Source organism: Salvelinus sp. IW2-2015, linkage group LG6.1, assembly GCF_002910315.2.
Source record: "Salvelinus sp. IW2-2015 linkage group LG6.1, ASM291031v2, whole genome shotgun sequence".
NCBI classification, from domain to species: Eukaryota; Metazoa; Chordata; class Actinopteri; order Salmoniformes; family Salmonidae; genus Salvelinus; species Salvelinus sp. IW2-2015.
The window spans coordinates 20,208,816-20,229,471 of record NC_036845.1 but is presented as its reverse complement, the minus strand read 5'-3'; the positions used below and the strand labels follow the sequence as shown (position 1 = coordinate 20,229,471).

The window sequence follows — 20,656 nt, the reverse complement described above, 5'->3', positions numbered from 1 at the left end:
GGGCATATAAGCACTTGAGATATCCTTGGACAGTAGAGGCAGCCAGTGACCTCCATGCCACATCACCAGGGCACCAGACAGGAAGATAATGGCCATTTCAAAGGGGCACTGAGAAATACTTCCTGTCTCCACTAACAAATCAAATATATATCTCCAGCCGATCAAAATCTTGGGGTAAGTTAGACATGTCCTTGAAAGAAAAACAATTTGTCCATTAAAATAACATCAAATTGATCAGAAATACAGTGTAGACATTGATCATGTTGTAAATGACTATTGTAGCAGGAAACAGCTGATTTAATGGAATATGTACATAATGGGCCTCTGTATGCCTATCAGCAACCATCACTCCTGTGTTCCAATGGCACGTTGTGTTAACTAATCCAAGTTTATAATTTAAAAGGCTAATTGATCATTAGAAAAMACTTTTGCAATTATGTTAGCACAGCTAAAAACTGTTCTGATTAAAGAATCAATAAAAACTGGCCTTCTTTAGCCTCTGCTCCTTTTTTTCAATTTTCACCTAAAAAGACATACCCAAATCTAACTGCCTGTAGCTCAGGCCCTGAAGCAAGGTTAAGCATATTCTTGGTACCATTTGAAAGGAAACACTTAAGTTTGTGGACATGTGAAAGGAAGGTAGAAGAATATAAAACAGATCTGGTAAAAGATTATACAAAGAAAAAAAGCAACCGTTGTTTCATATTTTCTTTTGTACAATCTTTGAAATGCAAGAGAAAGGCCATAATGTATTTTCCACCARAGGAGCAATTTAGATTTTGGCCACTAGATGGCATCAGTGTATGCACAAAGTTTTAGACTGAMCCAATGAACCATTGCATTTCTGTTCAAAACTGTGCACTTTCCTCAAACACTAGCATGAAATTCTTTCACTGTAATAGCTACTGTAAATTGGACAGTGCAGTTATTTGAACAAGAATTTAAGCTTTCTGCCAATATCAGATATGTCTATGTCCTGGAAATTCTCTTGTTACTTACAACCTCATGCTAATTGCATTAGCCTACGTTAGCTTAACTGTCCCGAAGAAGTTAGACTAGCTGAGTATCTGGAGCATCAGCATGTGGGTTCAATTACAGGCTCAAAATGGCCAGAAACAAAGACCTTTCTTCTGAAACTCAGAAGAGTTTCTGAGAAATGATGGAAATCAGAAATCACTTCTGAGAAATGATGGCTATTCCATGCTAGAAATTGCCAAGAAACTGAAGATCTCGTACAACACTGTGTACTACTCCCTTCACAGAACAGCACAAACTGTCTCTAAACAGAATAGAAAGAGGAGTGGGAGGCCCCGGTGCACAACTGAGCAAGAGGACAAGTACATTAGAGTGTCTAGTTTGAGAAACAGATACCTCACAAGTCCTGAACTGGCAGCTTCATTAAATAGTACCAGCAAAACATCAGTCTCAACGTCGACAGTGGAGAGGCAACTCCGGGATGCTGGCCTTCTAGGCAGAGTTGCAAAGAAAAAGCAATATCTCAGACTGGCCAATAAAAAGAAAAGATATTAGATGGGCAAAAGAACAACTGACAGTGGAACTCTGCCTAGAAGGCCAGCTTCCCGGAGTCGCCTCTTCACTGTTGACGTTGAGACCGGTGTTTTGCGGGTACTATTTAATGAATCTGCTASTTTRCAGCTGTGCTAACAATTGCAAAAGGTTTTCTAATGATCAATTAGCCTTTTAAAAAGTGATACACTTGGGTTAGCTAACACAACGTGCTATTGGAACACAGGAGTGATGGTTTTGCTGATAAATGGGCCTTTGTACACCTATGTATATTCCTTTTTTTAATCTGCCATTTCCAGCTACAATAGTCATTAACAACATTAACAATGTCTACACTGTATTTCTGATKAATTTTATGTCCTTTTAATGGACAAAAAAAAAAGTGTTTCTCTTTCATAAACAATCATTTCTAAGCAATGCCAACCTTTTGAACGGTAGTGTGTGTATCTCTCAATGGTGTTTGCCTGGAAKCTAATTAAGATGACAAAACAATGAATTCCTGAAATGAATAGCCTAGCCTCTACTCCTGATACCCTATTTAAAAGCAAACAACGCCTTGGGAAGATTGACTGCAGACATAAGAAATACGTGATAGGCCTAGATATTTTAAACTCATCTCCATAAATCAAGCCGGGGTTAAAATTAATCTACTGTGTCATGGTTATAATGCATTATCCTTGTTGGACCCTGCAAACAGACTGTCTTTATATTGAGAGTGAGGGACAAAGAAACATGGTTAACACCCACACACTGCATTCATTTGGACAATCTCTATGATCACAAACCTGGGAAATAAAAATGTTTACACAAGAGCCACTTTAACATTCAAACACATTGCCCGAAAAGCACATATCACCATTGACCGAATGAGGGAGGTCTGGGCATTGTTATGGTAAGAGGATATGTACAGTAGCTCGGGGCTATGCAAAGGTAGTAGTTAGTTGTGCACAGAGACTTAGTGTGTTTCTGTTTGTGCTTGTTCGCTCACACTACCTCCCGGGTGGTCTTCAATGTGCACGGTGAGGTAATGGCCAGGTGTTTTACTCACACGTTCACCAACTCTGCAGTTGCTTTTATAATCCTGATTATGAACACTTTTCCTGGAAAATAATGTTCCACATTTGATATTTACTCATACATACTTGACACCAGAAAGAAAACAAGAGCACAGCATTTAGTTAGCAGGAAAGTAAACAATGCTCGAAAAACAAGATACTTTTAAACGCCACACACCTAAAACACTGCAGATTAAAGCAGAGTATTAACTAATTTCCATACCATACTGCCTGTAGAGTGCCCTCCTGGTAATAACCTTGGGTACTGTGTACCTTCATTAGCATTAGTCAATAAAGACAACCCTCAACGTTCCCCCTTTGGGCTCACAACATTGGAATGCTTTGAATGAGTGAGTGTCATTCCTGTAACTGGTGTAGTTGAACCAAAGAGGATTCGGATAGAAATCCACTGACCATTGGCTATACCTCAACATATTATTTTGGATGGTTCTGAGGTATGCAATCATTTGACTATCGCGCCAGGGATTTCCATCCGAATCCAAGTAGGGATTAAATTGGACAGGGACATTCCGTCACGTCTAGCTTCCCAAATAGAACGGAAGTGGACTTAACTTTAATTAGAAAGTATTTCAAATCAATTCATCTTCAAGGTAATTCTGCCACCTTCAAAAGTCCCAGTTAGCCTCTTCTCACCTCTTCAGAGTCAAATTTGGAAAGTCAACAATGGCTGCTGCCTGTAATGTCTCATCTGCACGAGCAGACAGAGAACGTGTTCATGTATAAAAGGTGACATGTAAAGTCTTGCCTGTGTGGTATGGTTGGTGCTGGCTGTGGCATGGTGACCTCTGTCTGCATGCATGTGTTTGAACCTGCAACGAGTGAGTGTGCACTTCTCCATTTCGTGACCGTGAATCTCTCTGGTGCCCAAATACCTCCTCATTCGTCAGTCTCTGGAGTTTAAAGGACCCCAGTCGAGAAAGGAAAACAGCAATGCAAGACATTTTATTCCGCTGTACATCATGAAAAATGTTGATAATGTCCACCTAACAAGTGCAATACTAGTGAGAGAAATTAGCAAGTGCTTTAATAATTATATTACAAAGGAATAAATACAACTAAACAAGCATAGCAACACTGTGCAGTGGGAGGAAAGTAGAAACAAAAGTGTTTAAAATATAACCAGCAGATAGGATATATATATATGTATATAGCCTAGTTACTACCAGTCAAAATAAGTCTGTTTAGTTGGAGTTCTACGTACCATCCTCTTTTGCACAAGGAAGGGAAAATGTTATATTACAGAGAGCCCTCTCACAAACCCCATCTGAGTCATGATTCTCAGTCCATGGAAAGTTGATGTTCATGAAAAGGTGTAAAAACAAACAATCAGACACTGCATTGCAGGGGCCAAGGGCATGCGTGGTGGCAGATTGTGGGTCGTCATGACTGAGGCTACTAAGAGTCATGACTGGTGTAGAAGTCTGGACAGTACTAMGGGGGGGGGGGGGTGCAGGCAGGCTGGAGCCCCGCGGAACTACAGAGTTGCTCATGCATATCTTGCTCTTGACAAGTCATAATGCCTCAGTCACTGTGGGGACCCTGGCTCACATAGCGGTCCTCTTAAATGTCTGAGTTGAGACTGAGGTTGGCCAGCCTGGGGTCCGAGCTGATCTCATACCTGTAATGGTAGCCCTCCATGTGGTCCCTGCACGCGTCCCGAATATTGTATATCCACCGCTTTATCCCCTTCCTGTTGAGGTAGAGGACCAGCAGAAATATCACTCCGATCAAGGCCAGCACCATGCCCAGGAAGACGTACGAGGTCTCCAGCACACTTTTCATTTCACCTGAAAAGGTACACTCCAACTCCAAGTCCTCTATCTGGAGCAGCGGTAACTGCCGCAGAGCCTCAGGGTCAGAACAGGTCATATTCTGCTTGTCTGCGACCTGCTCGGAGCTCTTCAGCCAGGCCACAAGGTCCTCGATATTGCAGTCACAGAGCCAAGGGTTCCCTGCCAGATGCACCTGAAGCCCAGGCTTGAGGCTGAAGTCCATCAGTGTAGTGTTGGGTAGTTCCCTCAGGGCATTGTCCCTCAAGTCTAGCTCACGGAGCGGAGGAACACTCAGCGTCCCGTTCCGGATGAAAATGAGGGAGTTGTTTTGTAGGTTGAGGATGGTGAGGTTGGAGAGGTGGGAGAACATGCCCTCAGGGAGGACAACCAGGTCATTGTTAGACAGGTCTAAGRGGGTAAGTTGAAGGGCTCTGCCACTCCGTAGCAGGCTGAAGAGCTCATCCATGGAAGAATGGTTGTAAAAAGCCCTGCTGAGGTTAAGATCCAGCAGTTTGTTGTAATCAGGGAAGGCTTGAGCACTAAAATTCAGAATCCTGTTGTTACTCAAGTCTAGCAGCCTGAGATTTGGCAAGTTGTTGAATACATTGTGGCCCACCAGCTCCACCTGGTTTCCCGTGAGATACAAGTCTGTTAACTGCTCAAGAGGCACAGGGAAAGACCCAGCTATGAGATGGGAAATGTTGTTCCCAGTAATAAACAGGGTTTTAGTGTTTACTGGCAATGGTTGCGGAACCATGAATAAGCCCTGGTTCACACATTTTACCGTGGATGTGAAACAGACGCATTTGTCAGGACAGGCTGAATTTGAAACAAGGACAGCAAAGAAAAACCACAAACGAAGCAGAGTCGTATTTTCCCGGGATTCTTCAAGTTTACAACATATCAATGAGCTCACAAAACGCATTTTTTCACCCGTGGTTCCAATGAATCCGATAGATGAAACGAAGCACAGCGCTTATTACGTGCACAAATGTTTCCCCCCCGAGTCAATCCACGTTCAAGTTCCTGTCCTCCACGTGGAAAAGGCTACTTTTCAACCTTTTTCCTGAAGGAAATAACTCCACTTCCGATTTAAACTGGGAGGTAACGGCTACATTCATTAGCTAAACAGCATCCTCGCAATACATTTTACGCAGAGAAAAGTTTTTGTTGCCAATCAGTCTCTCACCATGATCCTCGTGTTAGTGAGGCTTTCAAATCCGCGTGCAGTTCGTTTGATCGCACCCTTCTCACTCAAATATATTCGCACACGCTCGAGTCAGCCTTTGAAGTGAAGTGGGTAAAAAGCCATTAGATTTCGAGGAGTTCCAATAATGCCCAGAAGACACGACACAACAAAAGTATCTGAGCACACTTGGTCCAACGATGCTTCCCTCGAATCAACTGKATACACTCTTATCCAAGTGGAGTATGCGAAAATTAGTCCGCGGCGGCACAAACCACTGCAAGGGCTATACCATGTAAAAMTACAACGGGTGAGCAAGGAAACTTCTGTAAACGAATGTTGTCGTTCAACAAATAAAATATCTGTTATATATCCTTGTTATTGCTCACATTTCTTGTTTCCTTTATTTATGTAAATGTATATACAATCACAATATGTGCAGTCTCTATTGGGCATTTCACTGTGGTCAAGAAAATGATATGGGTGTGCGCCAAATAAACCACCGCTTCATAGCTGAAGTAGCCTAGTCTAATCTAATGAAAGGTTTTCGATCCAAAATCAAATACATCATCAACTATACTCAGTTATTAGGAAACTGTAAACAAGTATTGCATATTATTTAATATCGTAAATTACATCTCAGATACATTGTAGATATCAGGGCCACTCAGCCAATGTGCTGGAGAGCTAAGGGAATGCAATTTTAAACCTCAGAACACAAGAACCCATTAGTCTCAGACTTTATGATTCAATTGAAAGATTATTGTCAAATGAAAATCTATCACTTTTGTTGTGTAATGCACTTCCTCACTTAATGTAGGCTATTATGTGCTTTTAGAGGGGAATGACAATCGAAAGATAATGTGGGTGGTTTAATGTACTATAGCCTACTGGGCTGCAATTTTTTGAATAGCCAGCAGTTACATGTAAGCATAGCCATGGGAAGRAGGGGTGCTGATGGTGCTGCAGATAAATAAATAAAAAATATATAATAATTTATAAAATATTACAATATTTTTTGTCCCACAAAATGAGTGTACAGATCCACCTCACCCGACAGCACCCCCAACCCAAAACATCTTCCCGCGGCCATACAGTACATGTGTTAATTTAGACAGTTATCATTCATTTAGATTAGTTAACAGCCGATATATAATCCTAATTGATTGATGAGGAGCACATAGTCCCCTGGGTCCAGGGCATAACACTGATGAAGTTCTGGGTTGGAGAGAAACCAAACCCTGCTGTTAGTGTGAAGAAGGCTGTGTGTGTGTGTTTGAGAGAGACAGTACATAGGTTTACACAGTAAATTTCATGCTCTTATACATGTAGTTACATTTACGTCGTTTAGCATCCACTCTTATCCAAAGCGACTTACTGGGCAATTAGGGTTAAGTGCCGTAATCAAGGGCACATCAACAGATTTTTCACCTAGTCAGCTAAGGGATTCAAACCAGTGACCTCTTGGTTACTGGCCCAACACTCTTAACCGTTAGGCTACCTGCACTGTAATTACTCTTTTAACAACATTTAACTAAAATGTTAATTGATAATAACGTATTAACATCATTTTTAGTGATCCATTGTAATGTTTTTACATAAGAGATTAATTACATAAGAGAAACTTATCCCCTTTTAAAATAGCTAAACTGCCGGTCACCAYATCTTCCGGTTCCATGTCAGAACTTAATCTGGTCCAAATAAAGGAGAGCAGCATAAAAATAGTTTATTTCCAAAACGGTTTAATATCCACCAATTTTTCACATTTGTGTTTTTTCATCAGAAATAAATGCTTATGGGTACCTTCATGTGTGTGTCAAATTTGACTYTTATCAGATTTTTAATTCATAGATTTTAGATGTGTATTAAAATGTTTGTTTTTTTGTTGCAAAATGCTATATATATCCCATTGTTTAACTGGAATGGAATGTTTGTATCCTGTATATTTAACATATAAATTATATCCATAATAAATGCAGCCTCATGCTATAGCGTTTAGTTGGCCTCGTCCCAAATAGCACCCTATTCGCTGTATTGTACTCTACATGTGACCAGAGCCCAGATCTCATATGACTGTTAAATATAGGCAATCTTTTCATATTTAAGTCACAAATACATTTGTACAGTTCTTTATTAAAAATGTAATTATATGTCATATTTAACTATGTAAAACTTTGCGGTGCAACTTTTTTTCTGAGAGTGAGGCAGATATACACTACATGGTCAAAAGTCGAACATGCTCGTCGAACATCTCATTCCAAAATCATCTGCATTAATATGGAGTTGGTGCCCTGTTTGCTGCTATAACAGCCTCCACTCTTCTGGGAAGGATTTCCACTAGATGTTGGAACATTGCTGCGGGTACTTCCTTCCATTCAGCCACAAGAGCATTAGTTAGGTCGGGCACTGATGTTGGGCGATTAGGCCTGGCTCGCAGTAGGCATTCCAATTCATCCCAAAGGTGTTTGATGGGGTTGAGGTCAGGGCTCTGTGCATGCCAGTCAAGTTATTCCACACCAATCTCGACTGACCATTTCTGTATGGACCTCGCTTTGTGCACGGGGGCATTGTCTTGCTAAAACAGGAAAGGGCCTTTCGCAAACTGTTGCCACAAAGATAGAAGCACAGAATCGTCTAGAATATCATTGTATGCTGTAGCATTTAGATTTCCCTTCACTGGAATTAAGGGGCATAGCCCGAACCTTGAAAAACACCCCCAGACCATTATTCCTCCTCCACCAAACATTCGGGCAGGTAGCGTTCTCTTAGCATCAGCCAAACCCAGATTTGTCAGTCGGACTGCCAGGTGGTGAAGCGTGATTTATTACCCCAGAGAACGCATTTCCACTGCTCCAGAGTCCAATTGCGGCAAGCTTTACAACACTCCAGRGGACGTGGGGCATTGCACATGGTGATGTTAGGCTTGTGTGCGGATGCTCGGCCATGTAAACCCATTTCATGAATCTCTTGACGAACAGTTCTTGTGCTGACGTTACCAGTGACGAGGAAATAGATACCAGAGATAACAGTGACGAGGAAAAAAACATATTGTGTTGATTAAACAATCAATACATTAATGTAATTAGTCTACTCCCAGCTCATAACTCAGAATAGTTGTCACTTGTCGTTTATTAAAAGACAYCCTATTTCTCCAAGCAGTGACGTCAATCATCGAGAGGAATTATTTTGACAGTGTGCCAATCATCTGTGACAGGGGGCGCTATCAAGGACCTACATATGTGTCTAGAAGATATACGTTCTCCCGTGACTGCTGCACATATCGGTGTTCATATTTTTAATGCAGTCATTCAGTACATGTGCCGAGTTTACAATTTAAAGTGCTTAATCAACTCCACATTGACAAATGCAACCAGGCCTCTGAGGTTTCGATCAGACTTTCGTATGGTTATTTCACGATGACACAATGACACCGTCCAATTGAAAACGGGATTGCAAGATCTCTCAACCAATCAGAATTGTCCGTGTTACCCAGCCACCCTCCTTTTTTGGATCATTACATAACTGCGGAATAGGTTTGTTCTACCCAAATATCCAGGTTTAATAAGAGCTTTTAGCGATGTATATTTTTGAAACGATGACACAGTGGATGTGTACCATTGGAGCAAGCTTCATCACCACTTTCGTTTTCATCTAGCGGCAGGTGAGAAAGTGAAATGTGATCGTGGAAATCTATTTTCACTGCAACTCGCTAGCATTGCTAATTTAACTAAGCTAAGCGATGATGTGTCAGTAACATCATTCAGATCTCGATGGTCACATCAGGATAACAAGCCATATAACAAGGTTAATTTAAAGTATTTGAGATTGTCCAATATGTTAATGGATTGTAGCTAATTTACAGTTAGCCAAGTTCAAATGCTCGCTAGCTGTCAATGTAACTGTTAGTAGGTAAATAGACAGGATTTAGAGAATGAACGCTTCATTCGCTTGTAGGAAACTGTTAAATCATGGTGAAAAATGTTGGTGTACATGCATATAACTAGTTGTAATAGCACTGGATTACATTGTAGCTAGCAGCCCAGTGAGTAAAAAAAATGTAGGCCTAATGTCTGGTGCTAGTCTCCTAAGAGACTTAACGTTAGCTAACTAGCTAACATAGTTGTCCTAAGTAGTAAGTATGCTAGATGGAAGCAGCAACAACTGTATCCGCTACTAACTTAGCTACGTAGCTAATCAACATATGTTAGCTATGTTAACTACACCGTGGACATTTAATGCACACCATACATCTGACAGGTATTTTGCAGACCAATGCATCTTTATMTAAATAACTTTTTATTATATCTAAAAACACGTTTTTCACTTTCACAACTCCAAGCTGTGCATGTTGTGAAAACGGTCAGTTTCAAACTGTTGCATGTTCCTATTTTGAATCCCTTATTTGTTTATTTTCGTGTTACTTAAACGTTTGTGCAGTATTTTTGGCCTGGAGTCAATAGACATAGCTTAGCTGGGCTACTATTATAGGTATAGTAGGGTCAAGTCAATTGATCCTTGCTGGCTGTCCCTGCCTCTCTGGGGTGCTGAACTGCCCTCTGACCTCTGTTGACCTTTCAACATAGATTAAACGGTTAAAACCTAGCAAGCCATGTAGCATAGTACAGTTATAGAGCAAGATGGGTACCTTGGATTTTCCAGAGCATGCATTTGCTCTTGGCACTTTGAATAGCCCTGTTCTGTGGAGTTGTGGACATAAATGTAGTACATGCCAGGTTTATGTTGTGTAGCTATGAATCCAGTTGTTTTCTCTACCTTGCATGTGCTTCCAGTGTTTTACAACTAATGTCCACCCTTTATTCCCCAGGTTCCCAATACAATTATGGAGTTTTGAGAAGGGTTTTGTGTGTTCTTTGGGGGGGAAAGGGGGTCTTTCCCCTCAATTTGGATGGACTATTTGAAGGGACTTTCTGGAGGGTTATTGAACCTGCCTTTTGTAAAATATTGTATATATATTTTTTGAAGTTGGAAAAGGAGAGAATATTTTTTTGTAATATATTTCTAGTATATTTGTATTTTATTTCTTCTAAGTGTAGAATTTATATATACTTTTATTTTTTGAATTCCTGATGCCATTGTTTGTTTCAAACACATTTGGTTGTGTTGAGCTTTGGGTCTACCTGGTGGACTAAGATGACCTAAAACAAGGCCATGGGGTTGCTAGGGTGCGGTGGAATCTCAACACAAGCACAATTCTAGCACCCCAAAACAATCTCCCACCTTTTTCTATTTTTCTTCAGCGAGCAGCTACTTCCAAAACATTATAATTTCAAAGTCACACTGACTTGACCTAAAGCGTTGTCTTAGGGTTTGTTGTTGTACTGAAGGGTTGCTCTTTCAGTGTTTGTTTTCGAGTTGGGAGTGGGGGGAGCAGGGTCTCCGTGACTGGGTAAGTTCGCTGCTTTAGAGCGGGGAGTTTACTGCAAGGTTTAGGAGTCTCTCAGGATGAGTGTGGTGATGGCCACCCCAGACTGCACGCCAAAATGCCGTTCCATGCGGCATGCAGATGAAGTGGTGGCGGCGCTGACGCGGGGTTCAGAGGGGCGCCTGCGGGCCTTCCTCAACACCCACTGCCACAACGCGGCCACACTGAGGGACGCCTTCGGTCGCACGGCCCTGCACCTGGCCGCCTCACTGGGCAAGAGGGCCCTGCTGGAGTGGCTGCTGGAGAGCAAGAGCGCTGACCTCATGGTGAAGGACAAGGAGTCTGGCTGGACCGCCCTGCACCGCAGCGTCTTCTACGGACACATCCACTGCCTCATGTCACTCATTAAGGTGAGTCTCCCTCTGTTTCAGGGATTCAGAACTAATGTTTACATGACTGGGCCTCCTTTGGCCGCTACATACAGTGGCAAGAAAAAGTATGTGAACCCTTTTGTATTACCTGGATTTCTGCATAAATTGGTCATACAATTTGATCTTATCTTCATCTAAGTCACGACAATAGACAAACACAGTCTGCTTAAACTAATAACACACAAACAATTATATGTCTATATTGAACACACCGTGTAAGCATTCACAGTGCAGGGTGGGAAAACTATGTGAGCCCTTGGATTTAATAACTGGTTGACCTTTGCCAGCAATAACCTCAACCAAATGTTCTCTGTAGTTGCGGATCAGACCTGCTCAACGGTCAGGAGGAATTTATACTGAGCTTCAATTGGCAGACAGATGGCCTTACATTCTCCTGCAAAATGTCTTGATAAACTTGGGAATTCATTTTTCTGTCGACGATAGCAAGCTGTTCAGTCCCTGAGGCAGCAAAGCAGCCCCAAACCATGATGCTCCCTCCACCATACTTTACAGTTGGGAAATGGTTCTGATGTTGGTGTGCTGTGCTTTTTTTCTCCACACAGTGTTGTGTTCCTTCCAAACAACTCAACTGTAGTTTCAACTGGCCATAGAATATTTTGCCAGTAGCGCTGTGGAACATCCAGGTGCTCTTTTGCGATCGTCAGATGTGCAGCAATGMMTTTTTTTGGACAGCAATGGCTTCTTCCGGGGTGTCCTCCTATGAACACCATTCATGTTTAGTGTTTTATGTATCGTGGACTCATCAACAGAGATGTTATTATGTTCCAGAGATTTATGTTAGTCTTTAGTTTACACTCTAGGATTCTTCTTAACCTCATTGGACCTTCTGCGCTGTGCRCTTGCAGTCATCTTTGCAGGACYGCCACTCCTAGGGAGAGTAGCAACAGTGCTGAACTTTCTCCATTTATAGACAATTTTAGACAGCTCTAACCAACATCTCTAATCTCGTCTCATTGATTGTGCTCCATGTTAGCTGACTCCAATTAGCTTTTGGAGAAGTCATTAGCCTAGGATTTCACATACTCTTTCCAACTTACACTGTGAATGTTTAAATTATGTATTCAATATAGATAAGACAAACAATAATGTGTGTTATTAGTTTTAGCACATTGTTTACATATTGTTGTGACTTAGATGAAGATTAGATCAAATTTTAGGACCAATTTATGCAGAAATCTGGGTAATTCCAAAGGGTTCACATACTTTTTCTTGCCACTTTAAATGATTGCTATGTGGAGGAAGACATTTCTATGGCTTCCATTGGCAGTACTTTTGTTCTGTAGCTACTCTATTGCCCGCTACATCCCTTGCCTACAGCTAGATGTAGTTATAGGGAAATAATATTCTGTCTCTAGTCTAGAATGGTGCTTCTTTGTTGCAGCATGGCGGCATCCTCTCCACCCAGGATAAGGAGGGCCTCTCTGTCCTGGACTTAACCATGAAGGACAGACCAGCACACGTGGTGTTTACAAAGACGGGTGAGGATCGCTTATCACTTCACATCCATCTCTCATTTAGACGATGCATGATTAAAAAGTGGAAAGGTGGATGTTTCTTTAAAGCACAGTCACGACAGCTGTCAATCGTTGTTGTCTACCTGTAGAAAATAGTGTTGAAGTCTTGGCTAGGGATGCACGATATATCGGTGAACATATCGGAATCGGACGATATTAGCTAAAAATGCCAACATCGGTATCGGCCGATGTCTAGTTTAACGCCGATGTTAAAAACTGATGTCAAAGGTACCGTGCATACCTATATAACGTAGGTACATGACATTATATTGGCAAGTAAAATTTTGCCCTACACGTGCAACACAGCATTCCTAACCTAGCCCACACAATGTCTGTTTGGATCGAGCAGTCATTTGAAAGAGTAAGAACATTTCAGCGAGACAACACAAAGGCAAAATTCATTAAAGCGAAGATAATGTAATTCATTAGCTTTAGCTGACTGGTCGATCATCGGTACACACTACCAAGTGCGCTATTTTTCCGATGTTGCCCTCCCGGAGTTACACAGTAATAGCGTCACTGCTATTAGCTTCACGACATGCATACTATGGAACGCAAAGACCCAAACGGCGTGGCAGAAAAGATACAGTAGCACTGTCAAAGCTGTACAAAAAGTCTGCAAACACAGGCCACGAACGATGTGTTTACAATACCGCGTTGGTAATAAAGCATCATTTGTTCGACCGCAACTTCTGGGGTATCTAGCTTTAGCTTGGTACCTAGCTAGCACCAATACAACCTGCCTGAAAACAATGACCAGTAGAACCTGCAGTCATTTTCATTATTCTTAGCAAAGATTTACGAATCCTTGTAAGTATTGTTGTTCGCCTATTAAAATTGAACTTCAGGTCATGAAAATAAATAGCTAGCTAGCTACTTAACACTGTTGCCCAAAGCTAACATTATAAGCTTCATCTGGCTAGTGAGGCTCGACCGGACCGGGTTATGTGTTGTGATCTGAATTTGCGGTCTGAATTCAAAATAAAGTGTCATTGACAGTGATACAAATAGTAGAATTATGCCGTACTTTGAATTTGTAGGCTAACTGCAAAGTCCACTGTTGTGGCTAATCCTTATTGTGGCTAGCTTCACATAGATGGGTCCGACAACCATTAATTAAGTCTTATAAATTAGGGTTATTTTAGATGACACCTATCTATATAGTTAGCTAGCTAACTATAGCTACTGAAACAGATTATGGCGTTATTTGACACGTCAAATAGTGTTATTTGACGTGTGTCTTTTTTGACACGCAAAGACCCAAACGGCGTTTCATAGAAATCCTGGTTGAGAATGAAACGACTGAACAAATGAACAACGAAACGGTACAGCAAGTAAGTGAAAGAAATAGGTTTTGATTATGTTTTACTGGTAATGGGGACATATGTAAATGTCAACATAACTTTTTGGTCAGTGTGGTGTGTGTGTAACCTTTATTTAACTAGGCAAGTCAGTTAAGAACAAATTCTTATTTACAATGGGGGCATGGACAATGCTGGGCCAGTTGTGCGCCACCCTATGGGACTCCCAATCACGGCCAGATGTGATACAGCCTGGATTCGAACCAGGGACTGTATTGAAGCCTCTTGCACTGAGATGCAGTGCCTTAGACCGCTGCTTCCGTGTGTGTGCAAACTATTTAACTGTACTAGAATGCTGAAAAGGCCGCTAAATTTGTAAATATCGGTATCAGGTTTTTTTGGCGCGGAAAATATTGGTATCGGCCAAGAATGTAATATCGGCGCATCACTAGTCTTGGCTGTGACAGACATTGTTTTGTAACTTTTGTTTTCTCTCTCTCAGATCCCACTGAGGTTTATACTTGGGGGAACAACACCAATTTCAGTCTGGGGCACGGGAACCAGGAGAGCAGGCATCACCCGGAGATTGTGGATCTGTTTGCCCGTACCGGGGTTTATGTCAAACAGGTAACAAAACGACTACCATAGAGATCCAGTAACTGTTATCTTTAATTATTTTCAGTCTTCGCTCTGTTCCTTTCCTCTTAAGGGGAGGTGTTCTGCCTCTGTTTGCCACCAGCCATTAGATAGTCACATGAGTCAGGATAGGGCTTCCCCACCTTCAACATCCTAGTCTCCTGGGGCCTCCTCCCTCTACACAGACTTGGCCTCAATATATGGCTCACCAGGGGGATCCATCACAACAATGCTTATGTAAACACGGTTGTCCCTTCTAGGTCTCCTGGATAACAGGCATGTCACCTGGGTCCCCCCCTCCCCTCTCCCTACAAAACAGACCCCCTCCTGGGATATTCCCTCACAACAGGCTGCTCTCCCGGGAACAACGGGCATGGGTAGAAACTAGAAAACAAAGGTGTTCGTTTAAGTTGGAATTGTTCTTATTGGGTGGTTGTGTACGGTATAAGGGCTAAAATCACAGCAATGGTAACTGGCTATTATGTAGCTCTCTCTTAACGATGCTAAAATCACATCAGGAGATGACTTTTGAAGTCTGTCTTAGATGTTTCCCAAACTTTTTTTTTTTTGTGTAGTTACCTTTTAATTCAAGTGCACATGCACCTAGCACTGTTTTAGTTTGCAGTTTTTTTCTGTAGCACACGTGATGGAGTTAGCAAAACAAATGCCCACTGGATTGATGCAAATAATCATGAAATCATTCTACCAGGTAGGCATAGGCTACTTTTAAGTTAACATTTAATTGAGTATGTTTTTGGGAAAGCCTTTACATCTACCAGAAGACCGTTATCATTAGTATCGCTATATGTTTTTTTCCTGATCCTTATTTTTTTTTTGGTGGGGTGGCAACAATTTAGAGGCAATGCGCCGCTACTAAATGAATACTGGGGAAACACTGACTGACATCATTGTCCTCCTATCACTGTGGATTTGGGGGTTTTAGAAATTGAAATATCAATCGTTATCTCCTTTTGAGTGAGAGGGTGAATGAATGAGAGGAGTCGGACAGGTGCATTGGGCTTGGGTTCTGTGTCTGGCTTTGTCTAGCCCAGCTCTGCATGGTTAAACCGACGTTGGCCTTATGTGCGGTCCCCTCTACAGTGTCCCTGATGGCCTATTGGCACCAGACAGCACCTGTGTCACTGCTCAGTCTCTCTTTCTTTAGTATAGAGCAGGGTTCCCCAACTTGTGGCCCGTTGTTTTATTTGGCCCCCAAGTTTTTGGAGAAAAACAAAATATATTTTCATTGTTGGACATAAGACTCTAAAAACAGCAGGAAATCAGGTTCCAATTATCACCGTAAGAACTCGACGGACAAAAAGCTGAAACCAAGTTTATTCTTCCCAAAGGATCGAACAGCTGAACATACAAAAACATGTTTACCATAGTGGTGGTATATGTACCCCAATTTGGGGTGGAATCATCTCCTTCCCTCCAAACACTACATCTCTGTTGCTAGATGAAGTGCGATAAACTGTTCCTTCTCCCTTAACGTGACCTGACCTCGACCCCCTTCGTCGCTAATCCACGGCTCTCTCCCCATATCAGTGCTGCCACGTGATCGTTTCCCCATGCACTCGGCACATTCCAAGCTTAATTGCACCCACCATATATCTTCCTCCTACAGGATAACCATTATCTTCTGGTGTAGACCCTCTAAACGTAAGCACTCAATATTTCAATATGATACCTGATAATTAACCCTATTCCAAGTTTAGGAGATAGAACCCAGAATCCGTCACTGGTATAGAGGGTGCAGAGAGGTCTGAGGAAGAAACCTTGTGAGATAACTTAGTGTTTTTTTTTTAGGTAATGTTGTAGAGATCTATGAGGTAATGTTGTGAAGATGTGAACCCTAACTATGGTTAGAACTGTTTTCCAGCGCTTATTTAGACTCTGACAGGAAGGACCTGTTCACAGGGAGCTATGCTAGGGAATGCAATCCCATGACCTCGTCAGCTCTAGTGCTCTGCTACAGCTCACGATGTCATAGGGTGGCATGCATTCCTAGGTAAGTACAGATTTTGACTAAAGTCTTTGGGTTAGATCCATTCTAGATATATCAGATGTAATATTGAAAGGTAATGACCCAACTTTTTTGAGTTTCTCTTTAAGTTTCATTGTTGTCATATGGCAGGTTGCTGTTTAGCTTCTACATTCTATACACATTCTCATGACCTTTGCTCAGTGGGGAGCAGATCCCATTTCAAGACCTCTCGGCGACCTACCTGCACCCCCCACGTGGAGGCAAAGCCTTTGTCCTCAGTGCAACCTGCCCACAGTCCAACAGGTGCTAGGGGTTAAATATTTATCCCAGCATGACATGCTTTAATTAAATGTGCCACGGCTGTGGGTATTTGTGTGGGGCTGTCTCGTTATCAATGTGATACATCGGGGAAACATCCCTTTCGCCCTATTGAGCGCTGGAGGGGAGCAATGTATTAGTAATGATGTTTACTTTTCCACTTGTGCCCCGGGCCTATAGTACCGCCACTATTTGACTATTACTACGAGAGCGCTTAGTTTGGCCACGGAAATGGAAAGACGCGCACAATCGACAATCAATCGAACATGCTGCCGTCTTTTTTCTTTTGAGTTCTTGTGAAGAGAATTTGACAACGGAGCAAAATTGTCTCACTGGATTGACCTACGTTATTGATTACCCCAAAAAATGTGTTTCCTTTCCTCTCAGGTGGTGCTGTGTAAGTTCCACTCAGTGTTCCTGTCTCAGAAGGGGCAGGTGTATACATGTGGACACGGGCAGGGAGGTCGGCTGGGACACAGGGACGAACAGACATATCTGGTGAGAATACTATACTGTATCTGACCTATCAAATTTTATTGGTCACATACACGTGTTTAGCTGATGTTATTGCGGGTGTAGCGTAATGCTTGACCTATGACCTACTCCGACTGTTTGTGTGCTGTATTGTAATAATTAGGTTGGTGCTTACATTTGTCTTTTTTCACATGTACAAGTGTATATTCTACCCATGTGTGAATTGGAAATGTGTTTTTTTTGTTGCATATCCCACTCCCCCTGAGACACCCATCGAGAGGGGGTCATGACCAGGGATCAGCCATTATTGACAGCGACCCAGGAGCAATTAGGGTTAAGTGCCTTTCTCAAGGGCACATTGACAGTTTTTTTCACCCAATTGTCTCTGTGATTCGAACCAGCAACCTTTTGGTTACTGGACCAGCGCTCCTAACTACCTGCTGTTTAATTCTGTTCACCTGCTTCTAGCTTGATTAGCTGTAACCTTGAGTGTACCTGGGGTTTATTTGCACACCTGTGCTAAACCTGTGTTGAAATATTTTTTGAAATGTGTTTGAGCTTGTCTGGCACAATGGAACCAGTGGAATCGTCCCAAAAGTGTGAACTTAAGTATTGCCCCATTTTGAAGGCACTCCACGGCAGGCTCAAGCAAACGTTCAAAGTATTTGATATATTAAAAAAAATACTATTCAAAGTGAAATAGGGCTGTGGATTTTTTATCATCTGTCAGGTTCCTCGGATGGTGGAGGGGCTCCTGTCCCATCACTGCTCCCAGGTGGCTGCAGCCAAGGACCACACGGTGGTGCTGACCGAGGAGGGCTATGTCTACACCTTCGGCCTCAACACCTTCCACCAGCTGGGGCTGGCTCCCCCGCCCGCCTCCAGCCACCTGCCCAAACAGGTAAGAGAGACACCTGGCCAGGCATGGTGCCCACATAGAGACGACATTGCTAGGCAGCTAGATGGGGCGTTGTCCCTAACCACGTGACCGGAGTAGGACAAGCTAAGAAAAAACTCCCTGGGCCTCATTTATCAATATATGTGTGTGTTTGTTATGACAATTGCATGAACAAATCCAATGCATCATAAGACAAACATGTACACAGCAGACACTTGAATCTGAGGGAAGCTGAATTAGTGTGGATTGGTTGTTGACTGATGTTGGTCTTGTCCAATGGGATGCAGGTTTTCTCCAAGACCCTTAAAGGCAGGACTGTTATTGGTGTAGCAGCGGGGAGATTCCACACAGTTCTGTGGACCAGGGAGGCTGTCTACACAGTGGGACTAAACGGAGGGCAGCTGGGTAAGTCATGATGACCGGCACACCAAAGCATAACATTGATTTCCAATGACTTTGAAGTTAAGCCAAGGCAACTAATGATATGCTCGATCATTCCCCTACCATGACTGTATACGTGGTGATGGTTGACTTTTGACCTCTAGGCTACCTGTTGGACCCCAACGGGGAGAGGTGTGTGACCGCGCCTCGCCAGGTGTCTGCCCTCTACCACAAGGACGTCACCATCGCCATGGCAGTGGCCAGTAATGGGGCAACGTTGGTGGTGACAGAGAAGGGAGATGTCTACCTGCTGGCTGACTATCAGTGCAAGAAGTTGGCATCGAGGTGACTATACCGATAGTGGAGAAGTGACTACCAGGGTCAGGGTCAATTCCATTTCATCTCAGGAAGTCAACTGCAATTCTAATTTCTCATTGAGGAGAATTGGAATATACATTTCAGTTTACTTCCTGACTTGACCGAATTCCAAATAACATTTTCTTTATGAGAGAGAGAGATGACATTAACATAAGGTTGATCGAATTAGCGTAATACAAAAATTCCCATTAAAAATAATTCAGTTTAAGCTAGAGATATCTGTTTTGCATTGGATGTGTCTCAATCCACCGCATCCGCCTATTTAACACTTCCGCGTTTGCGGTGAAAGGTGACAGAGCTAGAGAGATGTTTGTCAGACCATGAGACATCCCGAAAATCCCTCTGGAGCATCCGACCGGTTTGGCCTACAAACTATTATGACCACTCTATGGAAAGATGACTCTCACGAACACGATGGTGTTTACTCTGCGACCCACACAAGCGTCGTCTGAAGTCGGTACAGCCGAACTCCCAATTTCTCTCTGTAGCGGCAGAACAGTTTGGGCTACATACTAATATGACCCCTCTGTGTAAAGGTGAGACTCTCATGAACACGTTCGTTGGTTGTTTTGCACTACATGACCAAAAGTACCTGGACACGTGTTCGTCGAACATCTCATTCCAAAATCATTGGTATTAATATGGAGTTGGTCCCATCTTTGGAAGGCTTTCCACTAGATGTTGGAACATTGCTGCGGGGACTTGCTTCCATTCAGCCACAAGAGCATTAGTGTGGTCGGGCACTGATGTTGGGCGATTAGGCCTGGTTCGCATTTAGCGTTCCAATTCATCCCAAAGGTGTCCAATGGGGTTGAGGTCAGGGCTCTCTGCAGGCAAGTCAAGTTCTTCCACACTGATCTCGACAAACCATTACTGTATGGACCTCATTTTGTGCACAGTCATTGTCATGCTGAAGCAGGAATGGGCCTTTCGCAAACTTTTGCCACAGATGGAAGCACAGAATCTTCTTGAATGTTGTAGAGTTAAGATTTCACTTCACTGGAACTAAGGGGCCTAGACCGAACCGTGAAAAACAGCCCCAGACCATTATTCCTCCTGCACCAAACTTTACAGTTGGCACTATGCATTGAGGCAGGTAGCGTTGTCCTGGCATCCGCCAAACCCAGATTTGTTCGTCGGACTACCAGATGGTGAAGCGTGATTCATCAGTCCAGAGAACGCGTTTCCTCTGCTCCAGAGTCCAATGGCGGTGAGTTTTACACCACTCCAGCCTACGCTTGGCATTGCACATGGTGATCTTAGGCTTGTGTGCGGATGCTCGGACATGGAAACCCGTTTCATGAAGCTCCCAATGAACTTGTGCTGACGTTGCTTCCAGAGGCAGTTTGGAACTCGGTAGTGAGTGTTGCAAC

The 20,656-nt window shown here is 42.7% G+C and overlaps 2 protein-coding genes across 2 annotated transcripts in view; one reads left to right on the top strand and one right to left on the bottom strand.

Moving 5' to 3' along the window:
* Positions 1 to 2,685: 2,685 nt before the first annotated feature.
* Positions 2,686 to 5,846, bottom strand: LOC111965286 (trophoblast glycoprotein-like). Its single transcript, XM_023989368.1, has one exon. The coding sequence runs from the start codon at positions 5,298 to 5,300 to the stop codon at positions 4,164 to 4,166; it is 1,137 nt and encodes a 378-aa protein (XP_023845136.1). The 5' UTR covers positions 5,301 to 5,846; the 3' UTR covers positions 2,686 to 4,163.
* Positions 5,847 to 9,056: 3,210 nt separating this feature from the next.
* LOC111965284 (inhibitor of Bruton tyrosine kinase) overlaps positions 9,057 to 20,656 on the top strand; it is a 143,505-nt gene continuing 131,905 nt past the window's right edge. Inside the window, exons 1-8 of the mRNA XM_070444063.1 lie at positions 9,057 to 9,222; positions 10,387 to 11,354; positions 12,778 to 12,874; positions 14,714 to 14,838; positions 17,540 to 17,650; positions 18,357 to 18,527; positions 18,812 to 18,929; positions 19,070 to 19,250. Of these exons, the coding sequence (XP_070300164.1) occupies positions 11,025 to 11,354; positions 12,778 to 12,874; positions 14,714 to 14,838; positions 17,540 to 17,650; positions 18,357 to 18,527; positions 18,812 to 18,929; positions 19,070 to 19,250 (1,133 nt within the window). The 5' untranslated portion in view covers positions 9,057 to 9,222; positions 10,387 to 11,024. The remainder of the gene's footprint in view (positions 9,223 to 10,386; positions 11,355 to 12,777; positions 12,875 to 14,713; positions 14,839 to 17,539; positions 17,651 to 18,356; positions 18,528 to 18,811; positions 18,930 to 19,069; positions 19,251 to 20,656) is intronic.